The sequence below is a fragment of the Neoarius graeffei genome, chromosome 14 (genome assembly GCF_027579695.1).
Source record: "Neoarius graeffei isolate fNeoGra1 chromosome 14, fNeoGra1.pri, whole genome shotgun sequence".
Taxonomy (NCBI): domain Eukaryota; kingdom Metazoa; phylum Chordata; class Actinopteri; order Siluriformes; family Ariidae; genus Neoarius; species Neoarius graeffei.
Genome location: NC_083582.1, coordinates 66,183,104 through 66,200,828, shown reverse-complemented (window position 1 = coordinate 66,200,828; position 17,725 = coordinate 66,183,104). Strand labels below are relative to the sequence as shown.

General features: G+C 43.7%; 1 protein-coding gene across 19 annotated transcripts in view; it reads left to right on the top strand.

Moving 5' to 3' along the window:
- Nucleotides 1–10,509, top strand: part of jakmip3 (Janus kinase and microtubule interacting protein 3) — a 151,688-nt gene extending 141,179 nt beyond the window's left edge. For 16 of the 19 annotated variants that reach the window (XM_060939067.1, XM_060939063.1, XM_060939065.1 and 13 more), the window contains 3 exons: nt 7,849–8,055; nt 10,209–10,274; nt 10,437–10,509. In XM_060939067.1, coding sequence (XP_060795050.1) covers nt 7,849–8,055; nt 10,209–10,274; nt 10,437–10,487 — 324 coding nt within the window. In that variant the 3' untranslated portion in view covers nt 10,488–10,509. The remainder of the gene's footprint in view (nt 1–7,848; nt 8,056–10,208; nt 10,275–10,436) is intronic. The other 3 variants (XM_060939064.1, XM_060939056.1, XM_060939055.1) reach the window with 1 other exon arrangement.
- Nucleotides 10,510–17,725: the final 7,216 nt, after the last annotated feature.

The following is a 17,725-nucleotide window of genomic DNA, read 5'->3' as shown; positions in this document are numbered from 1 at the left end:
ACAAAAAAAAAAGCGCACTCTTCATGTTTAATGATTTCTTTCTTTTTTTTGTTTAATTATCTGGTTAGTGTTAAAGTGTGAGGTCTCGTGTGTGTTTTTGTTTCTGAACTGAAATGAAAACGTGTAGCCTGGTAACGAGGGTTGACTCCTAAATGTCTCTCTAATTTCTATATAAGTGCACTACATGTTACTAGGAAGTAATGGATTTTTAAACTCTATATAGTGCACTCGAGCTTCAGTAGGCAGTCATTTGGGATACGGCCGCTGTATTACCAAACTCTTAATTCAGGCTTAATAATTTGCGCACATTTATTTCGTCATATTAATAAACTTTTTCTACATTTTTATAAATATTTATTTAGATTGTTTATAGCCAGCTGAATTCTGCAACATCTCTCAGCGCTGGCTCAAGGTGCAGAAACACCAGTGCAGTTTGCTATGGAGATGAGGCGAGACCTGGCGATGTGGTACAGGATGGTTTAAGTGATAAATCAGTTATAGAAACTGTTTTATTTAATCAGGCTAACAGATCAACATCCAGGTCCCTACCAAATCCACCATTAGCTTGATCAATTCTATAAAAGTCTATTTAAATTCTGAAAGCTGTACAAATGTTGTTGTTTTCCACCAAAGAGGCGGGATTAGCCAACGCAGAATAGTGACGTTTGTCTCTTGTTGATGACGTGTAGGTCGCATGAATGCGACCTGTCCGGTCAGACTGCAGTCGCATGTGAAAATATCGGATATGCATCGGATTTAGGACCACATATCCAAGCGACCTGGGTCGCATGTGAAAAAATCGGATCTGTGTCGTTCAGATTGTCAATAACAAATCGGATACAGGTCGCATATGGGCAAAAAAATCGGATATGGGTCGTTTCAGGGTGCAGTCTGAACGTAGTCTTAGGCTACGTTCACACTGCAGGCTGAAGTGACTCAAATCCGATCTTTTCGCCCATATGTGACCTGTATCCGATCTTTTATTGACAATATGAACGACACAGATCCGATTTTTTCAAATCCGACCCAGGCCGTTTGGATATGTGGTGCTAATTCCGATTCCTATCCGCTCTTTTCATATGCGACTTCAGTCTGAACCGCCAGGTCGCATTCATCCGACTTACACGTCATCAACAAGCCACAAACGTCACTATTCTGCGCTGAAGTAGGCGGCGGGTCTCTCAAAAAAAGTTACAACAACATGGCGCATAATCACGGGCGCAGATAGAGGGTGGGACGAGTCATATTTAAATTCACCTCGTTCGGTCCCCCCCACTTATAGGGAGGAAAAAACGTCTATGCTGTCTTTCTTTGCATAAGGCAAACCTCACGGAAAAATCAAAAGACTAATTACCATTCGGTTTATTGAGGTGCACAGCAGTGTATACATATAGTTGCAACAACTCACATAAAACAAAACAAAGACTGATATTCGGTTGGTTGAGCTGCGCAGACTGCACAGGTTGCGAGCTCGAGCTTGGTTGCTATGGTTACTAACAACAAGTTTGACAGGCATATCGGGGTTGGGGTTGGTTTGCTGGCAGCTTTGTCCCCCCCCAGTTCAAAAAACGTATCTGCGCCCCTGCGCATGACATCAATGCGAGGGACGCTTCGGGCTGTGAAGGTTCTGAATCTTCTCAATGGAAGGACGCAGAGGTTAGGGAGCTGATTTCCATTTGGGGGGATACAGCTATTCAAGCTAGATTGGATGAGTCATACCGCAACCGGGCGGTTTTACTTCCGTAAACACTGGCCATGCTCACTGCGTGTGACGTCGTCGTATCCTGCAGTGCGCATGCGGAACACTTTTAGGTCGCTTTTCGTTCATACTGAGGATCACATACAAGTCGCATATATTTGTTAATGTGAACGACCTCACAAAAAAATCGGATTTCACAAAAAAATCGGAATTGAGCATTAAGCCTTGCAGTACGTTCACACTGCAGGCTGAAGTGACTCAAATCCGATCTTTTCGCCCATATGTGACCTGTATCCGATCTTTTATTGACAATATGAACGACAGATCCGATTTTTTCAAATCCGACCCAGGCCGTTTGGATATGTGGTGCTAATTCCGATTCCTATCCGCTCTTTTCATATGCGACTTCAGTCTGAACCGCCAGGTCGCATTCATCCGACTTACACGTCATCAACAAGCCACAAACGTCACTATTCTGCGCTGAAGTAGGCGGCGGGTCTCTCAAAAAAGTTACAACAACATGGCGCATAATCACGGGCGCAGATAGAGGGTGGGACGAGTCATATTTAAATTCACCTCGTTCGGTCCCCCCTACTTATAGGGAGGAAAAAACGTCTATGCTGTCTTTCTTTGCTTAAGGCAAACCTCACGGAAGAATCAAAAGACTAATTACCATTCGGTTTATTGAGGTGCACGGCAGTGTATACATATAGTTGCAACAAAACAAAGACTGATATTCGGTTGGTTGAGCTGCGCAGACTGCACAGGTTGCGAGCTCGAGCTTGGTTGCTATGGTTACTAACAACAAGTTTGACAGGCATATCGGGGTTGGGGTTGGTTTGCTGGCAGCTTTGTCCCCCCCAGTTTTTTGTCCCCCCCAGTTCAAAAAACGTATCTGCGCCCCTGCGCATGACATCAATGCGATGGACGCTTCGGGCTGTGAAGGTTCTGAATCTTCTCAATGGAAGGACGCAGAGGTTAGGGAGCTGATTTCCATTTGGGGGGATACAGCTATTCAAGCTAGATTGGATGAGTCATACCGCAACCGGGCGGTTTTACTTCCGTAAACACTGGCCATGCTCACTGCGTGTGACGTCGTCGTATCCTGCAGTGCGCATGCGGAACACTTTTATGTCGCTTTTTGTTCATACTGAGGATCACATACAAGTCGCATATATTTGTTAATGTGAACGACCTCACAAAAAAATCGGATTTCACAAAAAAATCGGAATTGAGCATTAAGCCTTGCAGTGTGAACGTAGCGTTAGACTACGTTCAGACTGCACCCTGAAACGACCCATATCCGATTTTTTTGCCCATATGCGGATCAAAATCGGATATGGGTCGTTTCAGGGTGCAGTCTGAACGTAGTCTAAGACTACGTTCAGACTGCACCCTGAAACGACCCATATCCGATTTTTTTGCCCATATGCGACCTGTATCCGATTTGTTATTGACAATCTGAATGACACAGATCCGATTTTTTTCACATGCGACCCAGGCCGCTTGCACTACGTTCAGACTGCAACCTGAAACGACCCATATCCGATTTGGTGTGAAATCTGATTTTTTTGTTAGGCCGTTCACATTACCAATTATATGAGACTTGTATGCAATCTCCAATATGAACGGAAAACGACCCAAAAGTGTCCCGCATGCGCAAATTGACACGTAATATAAGCACATCTACGTAACACGTAAACAAAAAAAAAGCGCACTCTTCAAGTTTGCAAGTAAAGCATGGAGATGAGGCGAGACCTGGCGATGTGGTTTTTGTGGCGGCGGCGGAACTCACACAATAATCTGATTAATGTGGGCAGCAGACTAATGAGACCGAAGATGTCAAATTACTGGAAATTTCCAGAACAATCTTATAATCTTGTAATACAGGATGATTTAACATCCAGGTCCCTACCAAATCCACCATTAGCTTCAGTGCTTAATTTGTAAAGTGGGAGGTCCAGGAGCGCAGAGGATGACTGGCTCTGGTGCAAAAAAAAAAGAAAAGGGGGGGGCGCTTCTGGGCATGTATTGTAATAACAGTGCAAATTAAGTTCATCTGCGAAAAACCCCGCTCACACTCTGCACTTGAGATAGGGACAGTGTTGATCGCGGCCAAAAGGCCCTTCAGTTCATCTGAGATTAATTCTCCATTACTTTCCCTGAATGCCCTGATGACATGTCGTGCTGGCAGAGCGCTTCCACTTCTTTCTCCCCGAACAGCGCGTCTTCCTCCCACGGCCACGGAAGTGTGCACCCTCCTTTTCCGTAATATACAAACAGATATTTTGTGGATGTCGTTTCATGAGAGAAATCACCAACAAGACAGATATCAAAATCAGACATTAACACTAAATAAACTTGCATTTATTTATTTAATTATTATTATTATTATTTTATTTTGTTACATAGTCAAGAGAGGTGGCGGATCACCGGATCCAGTGTAAATAGCTGCCGGAGCCAACGTCCGAGGTTCCGGAGCGCGCTCCGGCTTGCTCCCCCTCAAATTAAGCCCTGATTAGCTTGATCAATTCTATAAAAGTCTATTTAAATTCTGAAAACTGTACAAATGTTGTTGTTTTCCACCAAAGAGGCGGGATTAGCCAACGCAGAATAGTGACGTTTGTCTCTTGTTGATGACGTGTAGGTCGCATGAATGCGACCTGTCCGGTCAGACTGCAGTCGCATGTGAAAATATCGGATATGCATCGGATTTAGGACCACATATCCAAGCGGCCTGGGTCGCATGTGAAAAAATCGGATCTGTGTCGTTCAGATTGTCAATAACAAATTGGATACAGGTCGCATATGGGCAAAAAAATCGGATATGGGTCGTTTCAGGGTGCAGTCTGGTGGTCCTAATTCTGATGCATATCCGTTATTTTCACATGCGACTGCAGTCTGACCGGACAGGTCGCATTCATGCGACCTACACGTCATCAACAAGAGACAAACGTCACTATTCTGCATTGGCTAATCCCGCCTCTTTGGTGGAAAACAACAACATTTGTACAGTTTTCAGAATTTAAATAGACTTTTATAGAATTGATCAAGCTAATGGTGGATTTGGTAGGGACCTGGATGTTAAATCATCCTGTATTACAAGATAAGATTGTTCTGGAAATTTCCAGTAATTTGACACCTTCGGTCTCATTAGTCTGCTGCCCACATTAATCAGATTATTGTGTGAGTTCCACCGCCGCCACAAAAACCACATCGCCAGGTCTCGCCTCATCTCCACGCTTTACTTGCAAACTTGAAGAGTGCGCTTTTTTTTTTGTTTACGTATTACGTAGATGTGCTTATTACGTGTCAATTTGCGCATGCGGGACACTTTTGGGTCGTTTTCCGTTCATATTGGAGATCGCATACAAGTCTCATATAATTGGTAATGTGAACGGCCTAACAAAAAAATCGGATTTCACAACAAATCGGATATGGGTCGTTTCAGGGTGCAGTCTGAACGTAGTGTAATTTCATCCCTTTTTCTCTATTCTATGCATTGCTTCTCATCCCTCCTACCTGTTTCTTTTCTTTTATGTCTCTATTCTTCCATCTCTCTTTCTCTCTTCACCTCTTGTTCCCCTCTCCTGCTCTCCATTTCTCTCTCCTCTCTTTCTCTTATTTCTCCTTTCCTCACGTCTGTCTTCCCTTGTTTTCATGTTTGTCTCTCTTTCTCTCTCCCTGCTCATTACATCTGTCTTTTCCCGTCTTTTTGTCTCTCTCTCCCCTCTCCTCAATGTCTCTCTTTCCTTCTCCTTAATGTCACCCCCTTTCTCTCCCCATGCCTCTCTCTTTCTGTCTCTCTCACTACCCCCTCCCCTGTGCCTCTCTCTCTCCCTCTCCCCTGTGCCTCTCTCTCCCCCATGCCTCTCTCTTTGTCTCTCTCACTTTCCCCTCTCCTCTCTCTCTCTCTCTCTCTCTCTCTCCCCATGCCTCCCTCTTTCTGTCCCTCTCACTTTCTCTTCCTGTGTCCCCTCTCCCCTTCTCTCTCACTCCCCTCTTTCCTCTCTCTCTCTAAGGGAAACAGTTTTCCATGCTTTTATGCATTGTGTGAGGCTCAGACCTTTATTTGCTGTTTTGCGTATGCTATTTGTTTATTTTTTTGAAAATTTTCAATGGAGACTTTTTTATTTTTGGTTTTAAATATGTACAGAAACAACGTCTGAAGTGCCAATCGTTAAATTTTTTGCTTGGACAAGCTAAGATGGCAATATATGTTAGCCGGAGAAACAAGGTTGAGCAAGCTTCTAGTGAGGATGTTGTAATGTTTTCTCAACTTTAGTGCGATCTCGTGTTTTAGTTGATTTTGGTTTCTATAAGGCAATGTCCAACCCTGAATCTTTTAAACAAACATGGTGTTACAATGGCGCAGTGTGTACAGTCGAGGATGAAAAGCTGCTATTTGCACATTTTTTGAGGGCTGGATCCTCTAACTAAAACTCTTGTATCACATTTTTGTTTGTTTTTTGCGTGTTTTTTGTATTTATTTACTTGCCAGAAATGATCTGGTAGTGCTGTTGTATATATGTTTACAGTATGTTTGAAATAAAGGTGTTTTGAAAAAAAAATTCTCTCTCTCCCCCATGCCTCCCTCTTTCTGTTTCTCTCTTCCTGTAACCTCTCTCTCTCTCTCTCTCTCTCTCTCCCCCTTTCCCTTGTATCTCTCCCCATGCCTCCCTCTTTCTGTCTCACTCACTTTCTCTCTCCTGTGCCCCCTCTCTCCCCATGCCTCCCTCTTTCTGTCTCTCACTTTCTCTCTCCTGTGCCCCCTCTCTCCCCATGCCTCCCTCTTTCTGTCTCTCACTTTCTCTCTTCCTGTAACCTCTCTCTCTCCCCCCTTTCCCTTGTATCTCTCCCCATGCCTCCCTCTTTCTCTCTCCCCCCTTTCCATTGTATCTCTCCCCATGCCTCCATCTTTGTCTCTCTCTCTCTCTCTCTCTCTCTCTCTCTCTCTCTCTCTCTCTCTCTCTCCTGTGCCCCCTCTCTCCCCATGCCTCCCTCTTTCTGTCTCTCACTTTCTCTCTCTCTCTTCCTGTGCCCCCTCTTTCTCACTCCCCTCTTTCCTCTCTCTCACTCTTCCTGTGCCCCTCCTTCTCACTCCCCTCTTTCCTCTCTCTCTCTCTCTCTCTCTCTCTCTCCTGTGCCCCCTCGCTCCCCATGCCTCCCTCTTTCTGTCTCTCACTTTCTCTCTCTCTCTCTTCCTGTGCCCCCTCTCTCACTCCCCTCTTTCCTCTCTCTCTCCCCATGCCTCCCTCTTTCTGTCTCTCACTTTCTCTCTCTCTCTCTCTTCCTGTGCCCCCTCTTTCTCACTCCCCTCTTTCCTCTCTCTCTTCCTGTGCCCCTCCTTCTCACTCCCCTCTTTCCTCTCTCTCTCTCTCTCTCTCTCTCTCTCTCTCCTCCTGTGCCCCCTCTTTCTCACTCCCCTCTTTCCTCTCTCTCTTCCTGTGCCCCTCCTTCTCACTCCCCTCTTTCCTCTCTCTCTCTCTCTCTCTCTCTCTCTCCTGTGCCCCCTCTCTCCCCACGCCTCCCTCTTTCTCTCTCTCTCTCTCTCTCTCTCTCTCTCTCTCTCTCTCTCTTCCTGTGCCCCCCACTCACTCCCCTCTTTCCTCTATCTCCTCATGCCTCCCTCTTTCTGTTTCTCTCACTTTCTCTCTTCCTGTGATCTCTCTCTCTCTCTCTCTCTCCCCTCTTTCCCTTGTATCTCTCTTCCCATGCCTCCCTCTTTCTGTCTCACTCACTTTCTCTCTCTCCTGTGCCCTCTCCCCCTCCCTCTCACTCTCTTTCCCCTCTTTTCCCCGTCTCTCTCCCATGCTTCCCTCTTTCACTCACTTTCTCTCTCTCCTGTGCCCCCTCTCCCCCTCACTCTCACTCTCTTTCCCCTCTTTTCCCCGTCTCTCTCCCATGCTTCCCTCTTTCTGTTTCACTCACTTTCTCTCTCTCCTGTGCCCCCTCTCCCCCTCACTCTCTCCCCTCTTTCCCCTGTATCTCTTTCTGTCTCTCTCTCTGTCCCCCCATGCCTCCCTCTTTCTGTCTCTCTCATTTTCTCTCTCTCTCTCTCTCTCTCTCTCTCTCTCCTCCTGTGCCCCATCTCGTCTCTCTCTCTCTCTTTCGCCTTATGTCTCTCCTCACTGTCATCTCTCTCTCAGCGGATCCTAGAGCTGGAGGCCATGCTGTTCGATGCGCTCCAGCAGGAAGAGGCCGGCGCTAAAGTGTCGGAGTTGCTCACAGAGGAGGAACGTGATTCGCTGAGGCGAGCCGTCGATCAGTGGAAGAGGCAGGTGCTTAGTGAATTACGGGAAAAGGATTCCCAGATACTCAGAGAGAGGATGGAGCTGCTACAACATGCTCAACAGGTAATCACACCAAGACATGCTGCATTTGAGAGTAAGGAGAGGGGAGGAGAACTGAGGCAGATAGGATTTGGATTACAACCCCGATTCCAAAAAAGTTGGGACAAAGTACAAATTGTAAATAAAAATGGAATGCAATAATTTACAAATCTCAAAAACTGATATTGTATTTGCAATAGAACATAGACAACATATCAAATGTCGAAAGTGAGACATTTTGAAATTTCATGCCAAATATTGGCTCATTTGAAATTTCATGACAGCAACACATCTCAAAAAAGTTGGGACAGGGGCAATAAGAGGCTGGAAAAGTTAAAGGTACAAAAAAGGAACAGCTGGAGGACCAAATTGCAACTCATTAGGTCAATTGGCAATAGGTCATTAACATGACTGGGTATAAAAAGAGCATCTTGGAGTGGCAGCGGCTCTCAGAAGTAAAGATGGGAAGAGGATCACCAATCCCCCTAATTCTGCACCGACAAATAGTGGAGCAATATCAGAAAGGAGTTCGACAGTGTAAAATTGCAAAGAGTTTGAACATATCATCATCTACAGTGCATAATATCATCAAAAGATTCAGAGAATCTGGAAGAATCTCTGTGCGTAAGGGTCAAGGCCGGAAAACCATACTGGGTGCCCGTGATCTTCGGGCCCTTAGACGGCACTGCATCACATACAGGCATGCTTCTGTATTGGAAATCACAAAATGGGATCAGGAATATTTCCAGAGAACATTATTTGTGAACACAATTCACCGTGCCATCCGCCGTTGCCAGCTAAAACTCTATAGTTCAAAGAAGAAGCCGTATCTAAACATGATCCAGAAGCACAGACGTCTTCTCTGGGCCAAGGCTCATTTAAAATGGACTGTGGCAAAGTGGAAAACTGTTCTGTGGTCAGACGAATCAAAATTTGAAGTTCTTTATGGAAATCAGGGACGCCGTGTCATTCAGACTAAAGAGGAGAAGGACGACCCAAGTTGTTATCAGCGCTCAGTTCAGAAGCCTGCATCTCTGATGGTATGGGGTTGCATTAGTGCGTGTGGCATGGGCAGCTTACACATCTGGAAAGACACCATCAATGCTGAAAGGTATATCCAGGTTCTAGAGCAACATATGCTCCCATCCAGATGACGTCTCTTTCAGGGAAGACCTTGCATTTTCCAACATGACAATGCCAAACCATATACTGCATCAATTACAGCATCATGGCTGCGTAGAAGAAGGGTCCGGGTACTGAACTGGCCAGCCTGCAGTCCAGATCTTTCACCCATAGAAAACATTTGGCGCATCATAAAACGGAAGATACGACAAAAAAGACCTAAGACAGTTGAGCAACTGGAATCCTACATTAGACAAGAATGGGATAACATTCCTATCCCTAAACTTGAGCAACTTGTCTCCTCAGTCCCCAGACGTTTACAGACTGTTGTAAAGAGAAAAGGGGATGTCTCACAGTGGTAAACATGGCCTTGTCCCAACTTTTTTGAGATGTGTTGTTGTCATGAAATTTAAAATCACCTAATTTTTTCTCTTTAAATGATACATTTTCTCAGTTTAAACATTTGATATGTCATCTATGTTCTATTCTGAATAAAATATGGAATTTTGAAACTTCCACATCATTGCATTCCGTTTTGATTTACAATTTGTACTTTGTCCCAACTTTTTTGGAATCGGGGTTGTAGATTTTGCTCTTTAACAGAACTTTCGGCATGTCTTTCCTGTCCTCCTCTGATTGAGCTGTCCTGGGGACATCATCAGCCTTCAGAGCAGAACTCACCTTGCCATGGGTGCATGTTCACGTGTTGTTCTAGCCCTGACTCTTCCAGAGTCAAACTACAGTAATGTCTCCATATACTTCAATTTTCTTTCATATCCTTATTAACCACACTTACGAATATGGAAACACGTGAAATTGCATTGTATATTTTCAAATCCTTCATTTCACATTGATTTTTTTTCCACTGATATTCAGAACCTTACTAGATTTAGACTGTATCCCCATCCAGAAGGATCTCTGAGGAATGTTAATAATTGTTGAGAAACATTATTTTAAGCATAGTGTTTCCTTGATGAAGCCAACAGGCAAAAAAAAAAAATAATAATAATGTAATGGAAGGTCATTCATTCCTGTGTGTTTTAATTTATACACAGAGAATAAAAGAGCTGGAGGAATGGATTGAGGGACAGAAACGACAGATTAAAGAATTGGAAGAAAAGGTATGACATCCTGTGTGTGTGCGCGTGCGCAACATGGTAATGTCAAACCGGTCTTGACTTTTATCTACATGATTATCTCCTTCTTGAATGACATCACCAATTTCTTTCTCTTGTCTATTCTGTTATTTCTTTTTTTGTTTGTTTGTTTGTTTCCATGTCCAGTTTTTATTTTTATTTTTATTCTTTTCTTTAGCCTTCATTCTTTGGTCATAATTCTTCCAACAGACCAGAAATGGTGAGTACCAACAGAACTAAAATATAAGACACAAAAATAACAAACAGCAAATTTGTTGTGAGTAATTAATATAATTAATATTGTTAACGTTATCAGGGATTAAAGTGTAACTCCACCCACTGCATAATATTGAAAAATGCTTAAAAGTGGGCGGAGAGAGGCTGAGGAAGGGAAGGGGTGGGAAGAGGGGCAGGGATGTCTGAGGCAGGAGTTGAATGATGAGTCCTGATCAGCATATATTGTATTGGGGGGGGGGATGAGTGCGGTTTCACAGACTCCCACTCAAAGGCGGAGTTTGGGATATGTGGGCCGCCCACCTCTGATTCAAGGGAGTTAACGTTATTTATTTTTTAAAATATAAATTTCACGACGGGCGGCACGGTGGTGTAGTGGTTAGCGCTGTCGCCTCACAGCAAGAAGGTCCTGGGTTCGAGCCCCGTGGCCGGCGAGGGCCTTTCTGTGCGGAGTTTGCATGTTCTCCCCGTGTCCGCGTGGGTTTCCTCCGGGTGCTCCGGTTTCCCCCACAGTCCAAAGACATGCAGGTTAGGTTAACTGGTGACTCTAAATTGACCGTAGGTGTGAATGTGAGTGTGAATGGTTGTCTGTGTCTATGTGTCAGCCCTGTGATGACCTGGCGACTTGTCCAGGGTGTACCCCGCCTTTCGCCCGTAGTCAGCTGGGATAGGCTCCAGCTTGCCTGCGACCCTGTAGAAGGATAAAGCGGCTAGAGATAATGAGATGAGATGAGATAAATACCAAATGGTCGACTCGATATCAACATCGGCCTTGCAAGGTTCAGGATGGATTTTAACCAGTCGATGGTGTTTTGAGTCATTTTCAACCCGTAAAACGCCCATTTTTATAAAAATGTACTTTTATGTAGATTAACACCAGCATTGATGTTTCATCACAGCACACATTTAAGTGTGTGGAACCTCTTGAATGTTTCCTCCTTCATTCAAGAAAAATTAATTTGTCTGTAAAGCTCGGATGCTTACGGTGGCTGTCCAGTCTTTTTTACTGTCATTTCAAAATGCCAGTTGGTGCTTTCGAAGCACATCACAAATATTTCAACATAAACATCATTCACATGTTTCACGGTGAATTCTTCCTTTAAATGCCTTAAAGTCAAATTCAGCACCATGATCTGATTACAATATGTTATTTCTGTTGTGTAGTTCACAGGTTTCCAGGTTGCTTTCTGCCTTCTGTAATCGAGGGCAATTGACAGATCTGTAAGCAGCTGGTGTGATCTGGAAGGCCAGTGATCATCTAAGACTAAAGCTGATCTCACAGCTTCGACTCAAAAGTCTCATTTGGGACCTACAGCTAGAGGAATATGGTGCTCTCTCTTTCTTTCTCTCTCTCTGTTTCTCTGCAGTGGAGTTTTTAATCCTGCTGATCTTTGAACTCTGCTCTGTGTGACTCCTTGTGTGTGGAATTCAAGGAGTTTTCAACTGAAGCGTGCTCTCCTTTCCCTGCTAAGCAGGTGGTGCTGGAAGCTGCTTCCCTTTGGAAGCCTGGTGGAATGGAGGTGTTACATTCAAATCCTTCCCCCTCACTGTTTACACTCACTCTAATTTGGTTCCCAATGGCACACATACCAGTGCCTGCAGGTGGAGCTAGACATCTCCTGATTCTCTCTTCCTGACGCGCGTACACACACACACACACACATGATGTAATGGAACTGAAAGCCAAAACCCTCGGGTTATATTTGATTTTTTTTTTTTTAATGTAAAAGAACTGTGTTTCAAATAAATTTCTCAAAAGAGAACTGCAGGCTTGAAAAGATGTGCATTCTTTAATCTGGACAGAAACCCTTTTAGAATCCAGTTACTTTGTTTAATATGTTTACTCATGAATAATTTCAGTTGTAATAATAGCTTATGGCTTCTTTTTGTTGAAAGGTGGCTTTGCTTCATTATAGATGGAAGTGAAACGTTTCGTGATCTTATAAGAGCTCCAGGAAAAATTCAGGGAATAAAGAGAAAAGCTAAATGAAGACGCTCCAAAGCTGATTTGTGGTGCACAGCATTAACACAGGGGCTAAATTAATACCTTTGGTTTAATTCATATATTCATTTAGCAGATGCTCTTATCCAGAGTGACATACAACATACCCAGAGCGGCAGTTGGGGGTTAGGTACCTTGCTCAAGGGCACGTCAGCCATTCTTGCTGGTCCAGGGAATCAAACCAGCAACCTTTCAGTCCCAAGCCTGCTTCTCTAACCATTAGGCCCTGGCTTCAGCTTCAGTAACCACTCTCTCCTGATCAGGGTTGTGGTGGATCCAGAGGCTGTCCCAGCAAAACTGGGCATGAGGTGGGACTATACCCTGGACCTTGCCCTGTGCAGGACAGCATACACCATGCACACACACACACATGTTCATATCTAGGGGCAATTTAGTCTTTCCAGTCCACCTCCTGACATTATTGTCATGAACCAGGAGCTCAGGGACCAGGGCCGGTTCTGCCCTAATCTGGACCCGGGTGCAACATCGCGCAACCCCTAAAAAAACACACACACACACACACCAGTCTAAATCAGGACAACCATAACTATAACTATAAACATTTTACATCAACTATTTTAACTAAATGGGCTATAATAAATAAGCCTGCAGCCACGGCGGGCTAAAGTAACCATTCAATGACACAACTGAAAGCCTGCAGGAGATAGTCCCTGTGTCCTCGAGTTCTTCTGTTCGTCTACTAAGCCAAGAAGTATATACTCGTTTTGCATTTTCTGCCTCCTTTTTTGTATTTTCAACCCTGCGTTTATTTTCTTTCCTTTTCTGAAAACCCGATTTGTGTCCAGACATTTTGTTCTGCTACCAACGAACTAACTCGTCAGGTCTCGTCTCTCGAGCCCGCGATGATTCCCGTGGGAGGGGCAACAACTGATACATTTTTACAAACAATCAATAAACAGCCAATAGGGAGGTTGCAACGTTCAGGCTCTCCTTTGCTCAGAGACACTCAGTAATGCACTTATTCAGGAGCAGAGAGAACTCTTTATTTTTTATTGGGGCCCCTCTCCACACCAGTCCCGGGTGCAAATGCTACCGTTGCTACCCCTCCAGAACCGGCCCTGTCAGGGACCCTGTGTATATTTTATAATTTATTTACTTTAATACTGCAATATTCAATGAAACTGAGACTTGTCGGCAATGAAAAACAATTGAGTCAAGAATCATTCTCCATTATATGAAAAGCTTAATACTGAATTATTGGTTTAAATCCATATTTAAAATATCTAATTCATCACTGCAAAAGAGTTTATCGTCTTGACCTTTTCTTTTAGGAAATACCTTCCCAATACCAAAATAGCACGATGCTTCTGTCAAATGTACAGTGACTAGCTTCCCGAAATCAGTATTTCTAACAGCGTTATGTTTAGCAATCCTTCTTTTAAAGGATATGGGACATGGATTTTTTTCTGGGTATAATTATGTATAAAGGACATAAGAAATGCCATCTAAATCACTGCAGGGCATCAAAAATGTGAAAATCATCACATTATTCAACTTTTTTATACATCAGCGTAAAACAATGATTCGTTAATTAGCTAAGCGGTCACGTGACACATGACGTCACAAAAACTTTTCAAGGAGCCAGCGCTTGGGAATCTAATGTAAACAGGTTACCGAAATGGACACCATCGACAGTGACATTCCCGATGTTTCACAGAGATGTGAAGTTAGACCCTATCAATTCGAACCGATAGCTGGAAATTCACATGAACATGGATCTTGTCTTTACTCTGACGGGTCAGATGATTCTGAGAGTGAGAGTTCATTCAATCCCCATGAAACTGAAAGCGGTCGGCTGGATAACACTTCCTGGTAAGTTAAAAACAATTCTGCTCAAAGGCTAATGATCTGTTGAAAGAAGTATTATTTTTGTATCATACATTGAAAGTTCATCATAGATCTAGCTAAAGTCCGTTGCAAGCTATTTTTTTTTTTGCTGATATTTTTCGAGATTGATTGAGATACAATGCTTCCAGAGTCCGAGATGAAAACATTCAAAATGGCGAAACGAGTCAGAATTATGATAATCAATAATTGATACACCCAAAATTATAATACTAATCCTTACCTCGGCTTTCAGTCGCTTAGCGAATGCACCTCGGCATTTTTCCGCATGAGGCCCATGGTAAAACCACACTTCCAGGAGGGGCTGCCGTCTGCCTCCCAAGCCGGCCGAGAGCGCTCCTCGTCGGGCACGGCCAGGCGGGCGAATGCCCTGGTCCGCCCGCCCTGTCTAAAAAATAATGGTACAACTCCGAGTGAAGGTATCAATGCACTGTCGAAGCGCGCAGAAGGTGTTAGTACGCCTGTCATTATAGTGCGGATTTTCCATAGCATAGAAAATCGCCACGTTTCAATTTGTGTAACTGAACTTTGTTTCATGTCACTGGTCATATAAACCTATGTAAACAGGAAAAACGTGGAAGAGTTTGGTCGCATCTAACTACAGCCCCAAAAAATACCATTGGCCATGCTGAGCCTAGCTACATTGCTAACAGGAGTGACAGCGCGTCTGACTGACTGGGAGGTCGCAATACACCATGATGTTCAATGTACGTTAAACACTCTAAAAACGAAACAATTTTCTTGTCATCCAAGACACAAAAACTATTTTGTCGCATTCGTCATCATCACGATTCACACTTCTCCATATTCATCTACCCGCTTGTGCTGTACCTGAAAGTTTTTGTGACGTATGATCACGTGACAGCGGCTCTTCCGGTTGTAAAATATGCATATCGGAGCTCGAGCAGAAATGCCATATAATCATCACGAATATAACGATTTTGCTGAATTTAATAGATAATTTTGTATTTGTTGATGCAATTATTTCATATTTTTAATGGAAAGAAACTGATATAGCGTGCATTTATGTTTCATGTCCCATGTCCTTTAAGCTTTCCTTGTCTTACCTACCGTGTCTTGCAAAAGTATTCATCCCCCTTAGTGTTTGTCCTGTTTTGTCACATTACAAGCTGGAAGTAAAATGGATTTTTGGAGGGTTAGCACCATTTGATTTACAAAACATGCCTACCACTTTAAAGGTTAATGTTTTGCCCATTTCTCAAGGCAAAACTGCTCCAACTCCTTCAATTAGATGGGTTGTGTTGGTGTACAGCAATCTTCAAGTTATGCCACAGATTCTCAATTGGACTGAGGCCTGGGCTTTGACTAGGCCATCCCAAGACATTTAAATGTTTCCCTTTAAACCACTCCAGTGTAGCTTTAGCAGTGTGTTTAGGGTCATTTTCCTGGTGAAACATGAACCTTTGTCCCAGTCTCGAACCTCTGGCTGAGTCAAACAGGTTTTCCTCCAGAATTGCCCTGAATTTAGTGCCATCCAGCTTTCCTTCAGTCCTGACCAGCTTTCCTGTCCCTGCACATGAAAAATATCCCCACAGCATGATGCTGCCACCACCATGCTTCACTGTCGGGATGGTGTTCTCAGGGTGTTGGGTTTGCGCCACACATGGCATTTCCCATGATGGCCAAAAAGATCAGTTTTAGTCTCATTTGACCAGAGAATCTTCTTCCATGTGTTTGGGGAGTCTGCCGCATGCTGTGACACTGTGATCTGCATGCTGTGATCATGTGACGCTTTGATTGCACACAGTTGGATCTTAATCAACTAATTATGTGATTGAAGTGAATTGGTTGGACCAGCTCTTATTTAGGGGTTTCATACGAAAGGGGGTGAATACTAGTCTGGTTAACACCAGACCATATCACAAGTGAAATATGGTCTGGAATCCGCCTATTGAATTTCTCGTAGGGGAGGTGTGGTTTACGATTGTCAACGGCCGTTTATTGGACGTTGCGAATGTCTATCATTTGGCGTATACGTAGCCCATGGCCAATCATGGCAGTTGTACCCAGTGACGTAGTTAGAGCGACGAAGAGGCGAAGAAAGACTGAAACGCCAAACGCTGTTCTTTTTTTAAAACAAACTTTCGCTCTAAACTCTTCAGAACAGTGTCTAAAGCTTGATCGAAAGTTTGGTTCGTATCGCTCGCCGCCATGTTAAATGTGATCCGTAAACAGTCCCAAATAAACTACAGGGTTCCGTTTGTCGAGTAGTACGCGTCACCGTCTTTCCACCCCTCGCCACTCTCTGATTGGCTCCCTAACTCAGGCGAGCCTTTAGACCATAGTTTCCATGCTGTCTTTTCAGATCGGAACGATTGTGCAAAGCAGCATGGGATTTCCCAGGCTAGGTGAATACCTATGCATACTCCAAATTTCTGTTTTTTCATCTTAATTATTGTGTCACAATTTAAAAAACAAAAAACAATGTGCACCTTTAAAATGGTAGGCATATTGTGTCAATCAACTGGTGCTAACCCCCCAAAACATCCATTTTAATTCCAGCTTGTTATGCAACAAAACAGGACAAACACCAAGGGGGATGAATACTTTTGCAAGACACTGTACATGCAGTAAACCATGCTGACATTTGAAAACATAAATCACATTTTGTCTCATGCAAATAATGCTGCTGTTAATCCTAAAAGAAAAAGTCTTTTTTTTTTTTGAAAGGATGGTTAATAAATTTACATATATTCGTGAATATAATGAAAGTATGAAGAGGCTGATACTGTATATGGTTTAGAAGGTGCAGTTAAGTCCTAAAGTGTACTTTTCTTTTTCTTCATTGCATTAATAATAATGGTCAACAGGGGCAATACAGAGCTTCTTCTCGTATTCATTGGATTTAATATTTACAATGACTCCAGGGGGTGGCATGGCGGTGCAGTGGTTAGTGTTGTTGCCTCACAGCAAGAAGGTTCTGGGTTCAAGGCTGGTGGGAGCCTTTCTGCTTGGAGTTTGCATGTTCTGTGTGGGTTTCCCCCACAGTCCAAAGACATGCAATTAGGCTAAATTGTCCATAGGTGTGAATGGTTGTTTTCCAAGCCCAGAAATGGGAGGGCTGAGGCAGGAATGGTATCTGGGATAAAACTATGCCCCAGTTAGGTGGGGTTTACATTAGACCGTATCAGCGGATCATCAGATTAACGTTTTTAAAAACGATTAGCGTGCACACAGCAACGCCAATACACGATTCGCGTGCACACAGCAACGCCAATACACGGATACGCTAATCACATGACTAATTCGGCACGTAAGTTGAAATGTGTCAGTGCGGCTCATCGCTTCCTCTTCAGCGGCTGCGCTCCAAATC